The 15,024-nt window shown below is 40.5% G+C and overlaps 1 protein-coding gene across 1 annotated transcript in view; it reads left to right on the plus strand.

The window, feature by feature from the left end:
• CTSC (cathepsin C) overlaps positions 1 to 15,024 on the plus strand; it is a 40,641-nt gene that overhangs the window by 15,804 nt on the left and 9,813 nt on the right. The window contains exons 3-4 of the mRNA XM_070457150.1: positions 6,479 to 6,645; positions 11,560 to 11,715. Of these exons, the coding sequence (XP_070313251.1) occupies positions 6,479 to 6,645; positions 11,560 to 11,715 (323 nt within the window). The remainder of the gene's footprint in view (positions 1 to 6,478; positions 6,646 to 11,559; positions 11,716 to 15,024) is intronic.

The raw sequence follows: 15,024 nt of genomic DNA on the forward strand, positions 1-15,024 counted from the left end.
ATCTCTTGGTAATTTTCTTGAGTGAAAGCAGTTATAGTTTTTTAGGATTATTTTGGATCACTTAGAATGTTGAGATGGGGCTTCCTTGGTGGCTCAGATGGTAAAGAATCTGCCTGCAATGCAGGTGACTCGGGTTTGATCCTTGGGTCAGGATTATGCCCTGGAGAAGGGAGTGGCTACCTACTCCAGTATTCTTGCCTGGAGAATCCCATAGACAGAGGAGCCTGGAGGGATACAGTTCATGGGGTTGCAAAGAGTCAGACACAACTGAGCGACTCACAAGCACGTTCAGAGAATGTATGGATTCTCTATGTAAGTGGGGAGTCTAACTTATTTACCTACTTTGTGAATAATAAGAAAACCATAGATGTAAAGACTGTGCAGTTAGGGAACTTGAAGGGATATTTTAGAACTTTCAGGTCAGCTTAAGTTTACAGGTAAGGAAGCAGGTTTGGAGAAGAAAAATTGACATTCCTGTCGTCATACAAAGAGTCAGAACTTGAGGCTCTGTGACCCCTCTGTAATTATAAAAGTATCACACTTTTAATTATAAACTTTTCTGAGTTTCTCGTGTTACTGTTTAAGTGGAATTTGGCATTTCTTGTTCTTTCTGTTATTTTATTTATTCACTCATCCAGTAACTAATTGCTTTCTACTGCTAGTGTCCAAAGAAGCAAGAAATCCTGTTCACTGTGAGAACAGTGCTTATGTGGAAAGAATAGCTCTCATGGGCTACTGTGAAATTAAATGGGCTAGTGTTTATAAAATAGAGCCTGTGAGGCTGAGTCTGTTATACCGTCCTGATTTTGCAGGTGAGGACACTGAAAGTGGCGAGAGGGTAAGTAACTTGCTCAGGGTCACACAGCCTGTGAGAGGCAGAACTGGATGCCATTTAGGAGTCAGGCCTGCAGACTGTGTCCTCTACCTGTGCCCTGAATCAAATATCAAAAATTCAGGTGAAATTAGATGACCTTTAGATGTGTGGGTCTTAGATGAAATTAAATGAAACATTTAGGTGAAACAAAAATTTAAAAATTAGGTAAAAATTTAGGTGAAATTAGATGTGACCCCCTTTTGCCATGTGGATCTCTCCTTGGATGGAGAATTTAGGTGACCCTTAAGATGTGTGGGGCAACAATTTGAATCTGACTCATGAGAGCCAGTTAATTTCCGACTTTTTTTTTTAAAGGAAATAATGAATAAAGCAATGATTCTTACAACATTTGAACTCATACTTTAATTATATCTTCTCTATTTAACTTTGCAAAGTCTCCTTTTTCTTTTTTTCTCCCTATGAGAACAGTATCCCAAAGAATCATTTTGAAACACATACTATAGATGAAAACCCTTTGCAGATTGCTTGAGCCTTTCCTGTATGGTTTCTAGGTATCGCCTCGCAGTGTTCTTGGCCATTGACTTGTATGTTTATTTCTCTGGCACTCTGTGAGAAGACAGAGTGTATAAAGAAATGGTGCATGGTATTTGGGAAGAACACTTGGTTCTAGAGTCCTTGGTTCTAAATTCTAGTTCAGCCACCTTTTTTAGGTCTCTTTTCTGTCCCCCGAGTCTATACCTTTATGTTCTGTTGAACCTCTAAGATTTTATGAGTGATCTGTAAAATGTATATAAAGTATGACGTGATAAATAAATGTTAAGATCCTGTAGTTCCATAATATTGATGATGAAGGGTATAGAGTCATTGATCAATATGAACTGTAAAGATCTTTAGCACAGTTGGTCATGTTTCAAGGATTTTTTTTTTCTTCTTCTTCTCCAGTCAAAGTAACAACTCAGCCTTCCCCTCAAAGGGAAATTCATTTTGTACTAGCAATCATGTTTATAACTGTGACTAACTGTGCCAACTAGGCAAACAAAGCCACACTGATGAAATACATGGAGTGCATTTCTTCTAACTTGAATGACTTGAACTTTTGGTATGTTGGGAAAGTCATTTCATCTATGATCTAAATTGCTGGGGAAGTTTCCCAGGCTTTTCCAAGCATGGTTAACTTGCTGAACCACATGGTTTTGCTTCAGACAAATAACCCCATTAATTACATGCTTGCATATTTCATGGAGTTCCCATTGTCTTAAGGTCTGGAGCTACATCAGTATACAGTGTGGGCATGGCTAGCACTGAGCGTGATGCCTGGGAAATCTCATGGGACCAAGAAGCATTTGACATATAAGTGAAAGGGCTTGTTGTTCAACCACTGAGTCACTTTCGTCTCTTTGCGATCCCATGAACTATAGCATGCCAAGCTTTCCTGTCTTCTACTCTCTCCTGGAGTTTGTTCAAATTCATGTCCCTTGAGTTGGAGATACCCTCTTCTCCTGCCTTCAGTCTTTCCCAGCATCAGGGTCTTTTCCAGTGAATCAACTCCCTGCATCAGGTAGCCAAAATGTTGGAGCTTCAGCTTCAGCATCAGTCCTTCCAATGAATATTCAGGGTTGATTTCCTTTATGATTGATTGGTTTGATCTCCTTGCAGTCCAATAGGATATATAAATAATGTTTGTTTGTTTGTTTTTTGCAAGAAACTTAACCATAATCCCAGCCAGAGCGAAGTTATTCTAGCAACATCTGGACCATCCCTCATAGATGTTCTTTTCTAGGACTTTATTGGCATGTTTCTCATTCTTAGGAAATAGAATTTTTTTTAAGCGATGAGCTTTACAAAATTTATCTTTTTATAAATATATAACTTTATAAAGTTAAAAGTTTTTATATAACTTTTTAATATAACTTTTTTATAAATAACCAAGAAAAATAAAAAAAATAACCAAGAAAATCCCACCCAAAGGCTGTTTTCACCTTTCATTTTTTAAAAACCATATTTCATATTAATACAAATTTTGGATATTTACATTCCACTTAAGTACCATCTTGTCATTTTTTTTCTGTTACTAGGTCTTGGGTTGTTTTGTTTTTTCTCTGGACACACTGCGAAGTTGTAGGATTTTATTTCCCTGTTGTTGTTGTCCAGGCACCCAGTCGTGTCTGACTCCTTGTAACCCCGTGAACCGCAGCAGGACTCAACCCTGGGCGCCCGGTGGTGGGTGTGTGGAGTCCTAACCGCTGAACTGCCAGGGAGTTCCCAGGTTCTCTCTCTCTCTCTTTTTAAATTGTCCTAAACAGAGAGGTCAGCACACTTTCTTGCAGGGTAGACAGTCTTTATGAGCCTTTCAGCCCCTGTTGCAGCTCCTCACTCCTGCTGCTGTTGCACCAAAGCAGCCAGAGTCAGGATACGGTAAACACGGAGGCCGGCTGAGTGCCAGCAGCGCTGTTTATGAAAGCGAGCAGCCTGCTCCAGCCCCTTCCACTGTGATGGACATCCTCCTGTTTAGTGTTTTGTTTTTTTTTCATTCATGTGTATATGATACTTTCAACAAGGTTATCTGGAAAACTCTTAAAGCCTTGTCAGATTACTTTTTTTTTTCTAATTGGAGGAAAATTGCTTTACAATGTTATTGGTTTCTGCTTTGCAGCAATGCAAATCGTCATAATTTTATACATAAAACCCTTCCCCACGTGGGACTTCCCAGGTGGCACTAGTGGTGAAGAACCTGCCTGCCAATGTAGGACCTGTAAGAGACGTGGGATCAACCCCTGGGTGGGGAGGATCCCCTGGAGAAGAGCATGGCAACCCTCTCCAGTGTTCTTGCCTGGAGAATCCCATGAACAGAGGAGCCTGGCGGGCTATAGTCCATGGGGTTGCACAGAGCCAGACACAACTGAAGCGACTTAGCGCACAAGCTCTCCCACATGAGCCTCCCTTCTCTCACCCATCCAACCCCTGTAGGTCATCACAGAATGCCAGGCTGGGCTCCCTGTGTTATATAGCAACTTCCCATCAGCTGTCTATTTTATGTTCAATGATGGGTATATATATATATGTCAATGTTACATTCTCAATTCATTCCACCCTCTCCTTCCCCTGATGTATCCACAGATCTGTTCTCTATGTCTGTGTCTCCATTTCCTTCCCCGCAAATAGGTTCACCAGTATTATTTTTCTAGTTTCCATACATATGCGTTAATGTATGGTATTTGTTTTTTTTCTGACTTAACTTCACTCTGTATAACACGCTCTGAGTTCATCCACCTCACTAGAACTGACTGTTCCTTTTTATGGCTGAGTAATATTCCTTTATATATATGTACCACATCTTCTTTATTCATCTGTCAATGGACATTTAGGTTGCTTCCATGTCCTGGCTGTTGTGAATAGTGTTGCAGTGAAGATTTCGGTGCATGTCTTTTTGAATTCTACAGCAGTGGTGGGGGGAGTAGTGGCCTAACCCTGCCTGGCCTGTCCGCATCATATGAGGTTACCAATGTTAAATGGTTTTGATCAATGAAAATAGTTTCAGGTACTTCACCATAATAAATATGAACTTTATGAACTTTTTCACGTGACATACCCTCCAGAGTTGCAGCCCGATCATATCCTAGACCTTTATTTCAGTGTTCCTTTGTCCTAAGTTGGGGCTTTAGCAGGGACATGAGGAATGGTGAGTCAAACCTATGCTCAGGGTAGGGACAGATATTCTTAGCTCAGGGTAGGGACGCGAGCTTCACAGTATCACGAAGCACCAAGACAGAGCAAAATGTACATGTGAGTATCCCGCAGTCACTCACCCAGTGCAACCTACTGGGTGGTGAATCCCAGGATCCAGACCTAGCTCTTGTGGATTCTAAGATCATGCATTTTAAATTTCATGTTGTTATACAGTCACTAAGTCATATCTGACTTCACAGTCCCATGGACTGTAGCCCAGCAGGTCTCTCTGTCCCTGGGGTTCTCCAGGCAAGAATCCTGGAGTGGGTTTCCATTTTCTCCTTCCCACACCAGGGATCAAACCCACGTCTCCTCCACTGGCAGGCAGACTCCTTACTACTGAGCCACCAGGGAAGCCTTTCTTACTCTACGCCTAAATATAATTTGAATTCAGAGACTCAGATGCAGTAAGGTAGTTTTACCTTTAAGTGTAGTTCAGCTTATACATTCCTTTAAACTTGGGATTTGCAAATCATGGGTCTTTTTGTAAATGAAGTTTAGTTGGAACAGACTGTGGTTCATTCCTTTATGTATTTCTGGTGTACCTCTCACACTGCAAGGGCAGGGTTGAGTGATACTGACAGAAGCCTTATAACCTGCAAACGTTAAAATATTTACTGTTTGGCCCTTACTCAAACCACCTAGCACAGGTAAAGTGTATCCATTATGTTAGATTAAGAGTCCACAAGCTACATCCTGTGGGCCGAAACCAACTTACTGTGTGCCTTTGTAAAGAAAAAGCATTGAAACACAGTTGCCTGTGCTCATGTTTGTGTTGCCTTTGACTGCTTTTGTCCTTCTATTCCATGAAGTCAGTGCCTGAAACTGTCTGTATTCAAGTCCCTTCTTAAAAAAATTCACCATGCTTTTTTTTTTCCTCCTCCCATGTGTTCTACTTTCATGCAGGATTATATATCCTTCCTCCATAAGGATATATTAAAACATGAGGGTTTTTTTAAGTAAGCTCTGGAGCCAAAGTATCTGAGTTATTGATCTATCACTTTATACAGTTGATCCTTGAATGACATAGGTTTGAACTGCACAGGTCCACTTATATTCATATTTTTTAAAAATAAATACACACTACAGTACTACATGAGCCAAGGTTGGTTGATTTCTTGAACACAGCACCCAGGATACAGATGGATGACTGAAAAATTATAGATGGATGAGTGAAAAATGATATGTGGATTTTTGCCCGTGGTGTATTGGTGCCCCTGCACTCTTCAAGGAACAGCTGTAGTTATTTTTCAGTATCAACACTGGTATAAAACAACAGGCTGTGTTAGTGAAATAAAGTGGAGAGAATATTTAATAATTAGGATATTTTAACTCCCTCATGATTAGAATTTGCTAAGAAGTTGGGAGGTTGACAGAAGAAAAAATTTGAATTCTTCAGAAGGTTTTTGTATTTTGCTGGCGTGCTTCTTCTCTGAGTGGACTAGTCTGAGAAAGTGAGCAGGATTTTGTTGTTTCTGCCCCATCACAGCTCTGTTAGCGTAGGTAGGGACTGCTTGCTGTCTCTGAGATGAGCCTCCGCTTACTCACTGGTCAATTGGGGTTATTAGTGCTGATCTCAGAGGCTTGCCAAGAAGATTAAATGAGGTAACTTTGGTTAAGTGCCTTGGAATGCAGCTACTTTAAAAATATTTTCTTTACCTGCCTTTCATTCTGTTGAAGTGTTGGTTGTGCAAATTTTTCTCAGTGGTCAGTGATGCTAATCCTAGAAGTGTTTCTTTCTCTTCCTCTTCTAGAATAGTTCTCAGACTGAAACCTTTCAGTTTTTGTTTTGGCTGACAGAGGCTGGCCCTTCAGGTGAAACGAAAAAGAGGCATTGTTACTGTGAATGAGAGACCAGGAAACGGACCTGAGAGAGAACAGGCTCATGGGGCTTTTCCTTCTCTTGTTTGACTGCAGTATAAAGAAGAGGGCGGCAAGGTAACCAGTTACTGCCACGAGACCATGACTGGCTGGGTCCATGACGTGCTGGGCCGGAACTGGGCCTGTTTCACCGGAAGGAAGACAGGAAATAACTCTGAGAACATGAACATGAACACAGCACGCCTTGCGGGTCTTGAGGAAACGTGAGTTGTCGTCAATGAAAGATCCATTTAGTTTTTTATGGTGTTTATAAAGATGTGTCTATATTAATACTTGGAAATTTTAATTTGATTATATTAACTTTATTTGACTTAGAAACACAAGCCATGTTATGTAAAATGGAAAAATATGTTGTGATTTAACTGAGAGAAGAAAGTATTTTTTCAAAATACTTCAAAAGTAATGGACCAATGAGGGCTTTAAAGAATATTTATATAAAGGACCATAGAATTGCAGTGACTTATACAGGGAAATGGAACAACAGATGGGTTCCAAATCAGGAAAGGAGTACGTCAAGGCTATACATTGTCACCCTGCTTATTTAACTTATATGCAGAGTACATCATGCAAAATGCCGGGCTGGATGAAGCACAACCTAAAATCAAGATTGCTAGGAGAAATATCAGTAACCTCAGATATGCAGATGACACCACCCTTATGACAGAAAGAGAAGAACTAAAGAGCCTCTTGATGAAAGTGGAAGAGGAGAGTGAAAAAGCTGACTTAAAACTACCAACTAAGATCATGGCATCTGGTCCTATCACTTCATGGCAAATAGATGGGGAAACAATGGAAACAGTGACAGACTTTATTTTGGGGGGCTTCAAAATCACTGCAGATGGTGACTGCAGCCATGAAATTAAAAGATGCTTGCTCCTTGGAAGGAAAGTTATGACCAACCTAGACAGCATATTAAAAGCAGAGACATTACTTTGCCAACAAAGGTCCATCTAGTCAAAGCTATGGTTTTTCCATGAGTCATGTATGGATATGAGAATTGGACTGTAAAGAAAACTGAGTGCCGAAGAATTGATGCTTTGGAACTGTGGTGTTGGAGGAGACTCTTGAGAGTCCATTGGATTGCAAGGAGATCCAACCAGTCCATCCTAAAGGAGATCAGTCCTGGGTGTTCATTGGAAGGACTAATGCTGAAGCTGAAACTCCAATACTTTGGCCACCTGATTCGAAGAGCTGACTCATTAGAAAAGATACTGATGCTGGGAAAGATTGAAGGCAGGAGAAGAAGGGGACGACAGAGGATGAGATGGTTGGATGGCATCACTGACTCGATGGACATGAGTTTGAGTAAACTCCAGGGGTTGGTGATGGACAGGGAAGCCTGGCGTGCTGCAGTCCATGGAGTCACAAGGAGTCAGACACGACTGAGTGACTGAACTAATCCTAATACAGAAAAATCATTTTATTATTGCCACGTAATAAGATGTTGCAGGCTTCCCAGATGGCCCTAGTGGTAAAGAACCTGCCTGCCATTGAGGGAGACATAGGGACAGGGATTTGATCCCTTGGAGCATGGAATGGCAGCCCACTCCAGTTTTCTTTCCTGGAAAATCCTATGGACAGATTGCAGGCTACAGTCCCTGGGATTGCAAAGAGTTGGACAAGACTGAAGTGACTTAGCACAGCACAGCACAATAAGATGTTGCAGAATCCTTGCAGATACATATGTTTATTTTGCATCAAATATAGGCGATACTAATCGAACATAAATCTTAAACAAGGCAATAAATAACTGAGTTTAGAGTTCTTATTATTTATGTAATGTTTTAGTTTGCTGAGGCTAATATAACAGATCACACAGACTGGTTTAAGCAACAGAGATTTGTTTTCTCATAGTTCTGGAGGCTGTAAGTCCAAGGTCACGGTGTCAGCAGCTTTGGTTTCTTCTGAGGGTTCTGTCCCTGGCTTGCAGATGGCTGCTAACCATTGTCCCTACGCACTCAGCCTGTGTTCTAATCTCCGTTTCTTACTAGTATACCAGTCATGTGAGCTTCCCAGGTGGCCCAGTGGTAAAGAATCCACCTGGTAATGCAGGAGATGCAAGAGACTTGGCTTTGATCCTGGGTCGGGAAAATCCCTTGGAGAAGGAAATGACAACCTGCTCCAGTATTCTTGCCTGGGAAATCCCAGGGACAGAGGAGCCTGGCAGTCTTTAGTCCATGGGGTCACAAAGAGTCGGACACAACTGAGCAAACACACACACACACACACACCAGTCATACTGGAATAGAGCCCAGCCATGTGACCTCATTTAACCTTGATGTCCCCTTTAAAGGCCATGTCTCTCAATGTAGTCACATTCTGATATACTGAAGTTTAGGACGTGAACACATGAATTTAGCTTATAACAGTTAATATTTTTCCTAACTCAGGTCCAGTGTAAGTCACTGTGAACCACACAAGAGATTTCAGACTTTATTAATTTGGAAGGAAAAGATAAATATTATTGGTAGCATATTTTCTGTTTTATTTGACTGTGAAATCCCCTGAAAGTGTATATGAGCAGATCACCCAAAGCCAGGCCACACAGGGAGTGAAGGACTCTGCAGCAGAAAAGTGGGGTGTGAGTTCAAAGAGGACAGATTGCTCTTGTATGGGGAGGCACCCCCCCCACGATTTAGACCAATTCATCCCCTCCATTTGAACATAGATTTTAAGTTGCTTTGCTTGGCTTGACCCTTGAGTGACATTTCCTATGAAGCTGCTCACTTTTCACTCTACCATTTAGGATATACTATGTACTATGTACTTTTCTGATATTTCAAGCATTGCCTCATTTAGTGAAGAAGCTACAACCAGAGTGCTCAGAATCTATGTTGCCTCACTTGTAAAATAAACATTTAGGACTATGTTACCGTCAAGGTCTCTTTCAGCTCTTAATGGTCAGATCTCAAGATAGATATTTACAATTTAAAACATGTTTCTTTTGGTGTTGGAGAAGACTCTTGAGAGTCCCTTGGACTGCAAGGAGATCCAACCAGTCCATCCTAAAGGAAATCAGTCCTGAATATTCATTGGAAGGGTTGATGCTGAAGCTGAAACTCCGATACTTTGGCCACCTGATGCGAAGAACTGCCTCATTTGAAAAGACCCTGATGCTGAGAAAGATTGAAGGTGTGAGGAGAAAGGGACGACAGAGGATAAGATGGTTGGATGGCATCACCGACTCGACAGACATGAGTTTGAGTAAACTCAGGGAGCTGGTGATGGACAGGGAGGCCTGGCATGCCTGAACCCCCTGGTTCATGGGGTCGCAAAGAGTGGGACACCACTGATCAACTGAACTGAACCTGTGTTTTAAGAAAAAACAGTGGTAACTGGGTTTTGCTGTTTGTTAGTTTGTCGAAAATAGAGTACAGAGAGTTTTATGTTTAGTAAATGTACCTCTCTGATTTCTCACTTTGAAAAAAGTGGGAAAGTACTTTGATAAAAACATTAAAACATTATCAATGTAATTGCACATTTTTGTTATTATTTCCAGTGCATCCAGGTTGTTTGGTTATATCTCAATACTCTGTGAACATCTGAATTAAAAGAGAAAGAAAAGTTGACAGTATACCTAAAGTTACTCAGGTTAGGTATACCTTGCTTTGTATAACTGAATGTTAATGGAAGTTATACATTCACTATATGTATAACTTAGAGTGAATATAACTTATATAATAAGTTATATAATATATAACAACTTACATAATATAACATATAATAAGTATAACTTATTCACTATATGTATAACTTATATGTATGTATAGTGTATGAAGTTATCCATACACTATATGGATAGTGAGTCATACTTAAGTCATAGAACTTTTTTTTAGTAGAAATAACATGGTGAATTCTGTAATTCCTGGCACTTGGCACATAGGTGTAATACATGTTTGAGTTAAATGAATGATCAACTCCCTCAATCTTTTGCCTTTGTAAACATGCTCTTTGTGTATTAGATTTGTTTACATTTCTGTCCAAGCATTTGGCATCAGTTAAACCAGTGCCTCTCAGTCTTTAATGTTGCTGTGAATCATCTGGGAATCCTGTTAAAATGTAGATTCTGATTCAGGTGGCCTGGATTGACATTTAGATTCTGCGTTTCTAGCAAGCTTCCAGGTGCTTCTGCTGATACTGGCTCGAGAACCAAATCTCAGTGACAAGGATATAAACCTTGTCCATATGGAACAACCTTTTTTTCATCAAGTGGTTCTAATACTTGCCTTGCTGTATATACATTGAATACACTTTTGCTGTACTTCACCTCACCCCCTTTTTATTATTGCAAAATTTAAAAGGTGATGTGTGTGTGCTCAATTGTGTCCAACTCTGTGCAGCCCCATGAACTGTATCCCTCCAGGCTCTTCTGTCCATGGAATTTTCCAGGCAAGAATACTAGAGTGGGTTGCCATTTCCCCCTCCAGGGGATTTTCCTGACCCGGGGACCAAACCTGAGTTTCTTTTGCCTCCTGCATTAGCAGGCAGGTTCTTTTCCACTGTGCCACATATACACATTGAATACAGTTTTGCTGTCTTCCCCAAGTTTTTTTTATCATTGCCAAGGTTAAAAGGTACATTGTAGAAATTGTATTAATAGGGGTGTGATTCTGTGTTACCACTCAGAGATAACCTTGGTTGTATGTACTTTATAGTATCAATATAAATGTACACTTTCACAAAAATTGATCCATGCTGGGTCAACTTCTTTGATAGTCTGCTTTTTTGTCTAATATAGTGTGACCATTCTCCCATATCACTAAATAATCTTCCAGACATTTTTACTGAATAAACTGTATAGCAAATGAAGTGCCATTATTTATTTAACCCATTCTTTCTTTTAGAATTTATGTTTATAATCTGTTACTAGTATAAAAGTGTTTCACTGAACATCCTTATACAGTTATCTTAGTTCACTTAAATTTTATTTTCATAGGACACATTCCAGTTCTAGGCTGCAGATATAAATGTAGAGATATAGAGACTGATATACCCAGTTGCCTTCCTGAAAGATTAGATCACTTTATACTCAGGCCTGGAGTATGAGTGCCTCTTTTAATGGGATCTGTTTACCTCGGTGAAGAGTGTATCTGAAGCCATCTTACTTTTGTTGGCAGGTATTCTAATAGGCTCTACAGATATAACCATGACTTCGTGAAAGCTATCAACGCCATTCAAAAGTCTTGGACTGCAGCCCCATACGTGGAATATGAGAGTCTTACCCTCAAAGAGATGATCAGGAGAGGTGGTGGCCACAGCCGGAGAATTCCAAGGTAATAAAGCACCTCTGTCACGGATAAAGATCTGTGTTGATTGATGCCCTCCCTTCTAACCAGCCCTCCTTGGGTTGCTCACTGCTTTATTGGTCATCCCAGCTGCGCTGTTTATATCATCTTTTCTCTGACGGTGCCCCTCTCCTGTTCACACATGTTCTGATGCTCTCCAGGTCCTGTTTATGGGCTTTGCTCTCTTCTTGTTTCTCCACTTTGGCTGGAGGGCCTTGTCTCTTGCTTGTATGATGGATCAGCTTCCTGCCTTCTGTCCTTTTGATCTCTGTCCCTCCCTGTCCCCATTCTTAGCCACTCTATGAAATACTGCCAGGTATATCTTACTATCTTCAGCTGTGATCAGGTTACTACCTGTTGTCTCAGGAGTAAATTTAGCCTAGTAATCAAAACCATCTAAATTTGACCACAACTCTGTTTACCACCTTGACCTGCTTTCAAACAATACGACAAAAAATTACTGAAAACTTTTATCTACCACCATTCATGAAACTCTCTTTGCCTCACATACCCCTGAACTTGCCTATAAAAAACATCAAATTTGCCACCTGTAAAAATCTCCAAAATCCTTTCTCAGTTTTGAGGTCCAGCCAAAAAAAAAAAAGTTACATATTTATCAATATACTTCTCCTGCCTTCAGACAGAAGTGGCATTTCCCATCTTAGTTTACATACCCCATGATATGCATCTGATGGGAAATTATATCATTCTTTGAATTTATATAGTCAGGAGTTTTCGTAGATTTCTTTAACTCCCTGAAAACTATAGCTGAATTGAGCATACGTAGTCCCTTAACATTTATTAAATGACCAGCGACATTCTTGTAATGCCGTACCTTGCTGCAGGAGAAATTGATGTAACTGGAGGGTAGGAAAACCAACTGGAAAAACTAATGGGGCTCAATAAATTGTGTAGCTAGGTTATTTTCTTTTAGTATATCAAAGCATTTTCTAATATTCAGAGACTATAATGATTATTTTCTTAGTAGCTATAGAGTCCTTTGTTCAAGTTTTCTTGCTTAAACAGACCACTGATAGATTAATGGTTAACTAAAATACATTGCTGGACAAATGCCAGACTGGATGAATCACAAGCTGGAATCAAGATTGCTGGGAGAAATATCAACAACTATTTACCACTCTAATAGCAGAAAGTAAAGAGGAGCTAGAGAGCCTCTTGATGAAGGTGAAAGAGGAGAGTGAAAAGGCTGGCTTAAAACTCAACGTTTAGAAAACTAAGATCATGTCATATGGTCCTACCATTTCATGACAAATAGAAGGGTTAATTTTCTTGGGCTGCAGAATCACTGAGGATGGTGACTGTAGCCATGAAATTAAAAGATGCTTGTTCCTTGGAAGGAAAGTTATGACAAATCTAGACAGTGTATTGAAAAGCAGAGATATCAGTTTGCCAACAAAGTCCATATAGTCAAAGGTATGGTTTTTCCAGTAGTCATGTACAGATGTGAGAGTTGGATGATAAAGAAATCTGAATGCCAAAGAATTGGTGCTTTTGAATCGAAGTGCTAGGGAAGACTCTTGAGAGTCCCTTGGACTGTAAGGAGATCACTCCTAAAGGAAATCAGTCCTGAATATTCATTGGAAAGACTGTCGCTGAAGCTAAAGCTCCAATACTTTGGCCACGTGATGCAAAGAGCCAACTCATTGGAAAAGACCCTGATGCTGGGAAGGATTGAGGGCGGGAGGAGAAGGGGGCATCAGAGGATTATATGGTTAAATAGCATTACCTACTCAGTGGACATGAATTTGAGCAAACTCCAGGAGATAGTGGAGGACAGAGGAGCCTGGCGTACTGCAGTCCATTGGGTCACAAAGTAGGACACAACTTGGCAAATGAACAACAGCAATAAAATTCATTGCTAAATTTTTCTTCTGCAGACTAATAATCATAATTGAGATTTTTCTACTCTGAGACTGTATGGAGTTTTTTTTCCTGTCCGACTGATAGCATTCTCTCGTAATTCTACCCATCTCAAAAAAAAAAAAAAAAAATCTTGTATAATGTTTCTCATAGCATATTCTAAGGAGTGACTAGTCTACGAGACGTTCTGGTTAGTCAAAATTCAGAAAGGGAGTATATTGTATCTCTTCTCGGATTCACTAAAGGGAAAGAGCCATCCTGTGTGTGTGAGACCGAAAGTTGAGAGCTGTTCATAGCCATCCGGAGGAGGTGCAATCAGTGCTGGAGCTTTAGGGAGGAGACCAGCTGCATTGCCGCGGGGCAGGTGCCACGTTTCTGAAGAACTCCTGTACTAGAATTTGTTCTCTTTCCACCCAACCACCTTGGTTTTAGAGAAGAGAGAGATTTATGAAGCCCTGTTTTCAAGGCTAATAAGTCTCCATAGAAGGTTTAAGATAAGGAGATAGAAGTGGGAAATGTTGAAGCGAAACATTGTGACCCCATGACTTGCAGCACGCCAGGCCTCCCTGTCCATCACCAGCTCCCGGAGTTTACTCAAACTCATGTCCATTGAGTCGGTGATGCCATCCAGCCATCTCAGTCTCTGCCGTCCCCTTCTCCTCCTGCCCCCAATCCCTCCCAGCATCAGGGTCTTTTCCAATGAGTCAACTCTTCGTATCAGGTGGCCAAAGTATTGGAGTTTCAGCTTCAGCGTCAGTCCTTCCAATGAACACCCAGGATGGATCTCCTTTAGATCTGTTGAAAGAATCCAATGACATAATAGAAACTCTCAGAGATTCTTAACGTGAATCTCTGAAACTGAACCTGCTGAAATTGTAGAAAAACATACTGTTTATGATATTAAGTTCTTTGACCAGTGTCACACAGCTAGGAAGTGGTGAAGCCATTGTAGGTGTCTTTGTGTCTGACTTTTATCTGTTTATTGACCTGGTCTGCCTTCTTCTACTTACATCCTGTATTTCTTTGCCTTTCTCTTCTTTTGTGACTACCATCACCACCCTCTGTAGAGTCAAACCTCAGTAATTCCTCTGTTTTCTCTAAATCCTTTGTAGGGCATCTTCAATTTCCCATATCTACTTTTTTGGGTCAAAATCTATGAAAAGTAAGAGAATGCTGTTATTTAGGCATATTAAAACTAGCAATGGCAATATATAAGACCAATATTGTTTCACAGGGGAAAATTACTAGATCCGGAAAAATAGACGGGTAATTTTGAGACTTCCCCAGTAGCCAGTGGCTGAGACACTGTGATCCCAATGCAGGAGGCCTGGGTTCAATCCCTGGTCAAGGAACTAGACCCTACATGTTGCAACTAAAGATCCCGCATGCCAGGACTAAGACCGGTCATAGCCAAAT

Source organism: Odocoileus virginianus, chromosome 28 (assembly GCF_023699985.2).
Source record: "Odocoileus virginianus isolate 20LAN1187 ecotype Illinois chromosome 28, Ovbor_1.2, whole genome shotgun sequence".
In the NCBI taxonomy this organism is placed as follows: domain Eukaryota; kingdom Metazoa; phylum Chordata; class Mammalia; order Artiodactyla; family Cervidae; genus Odocoileus; species Odocoileus virginianus.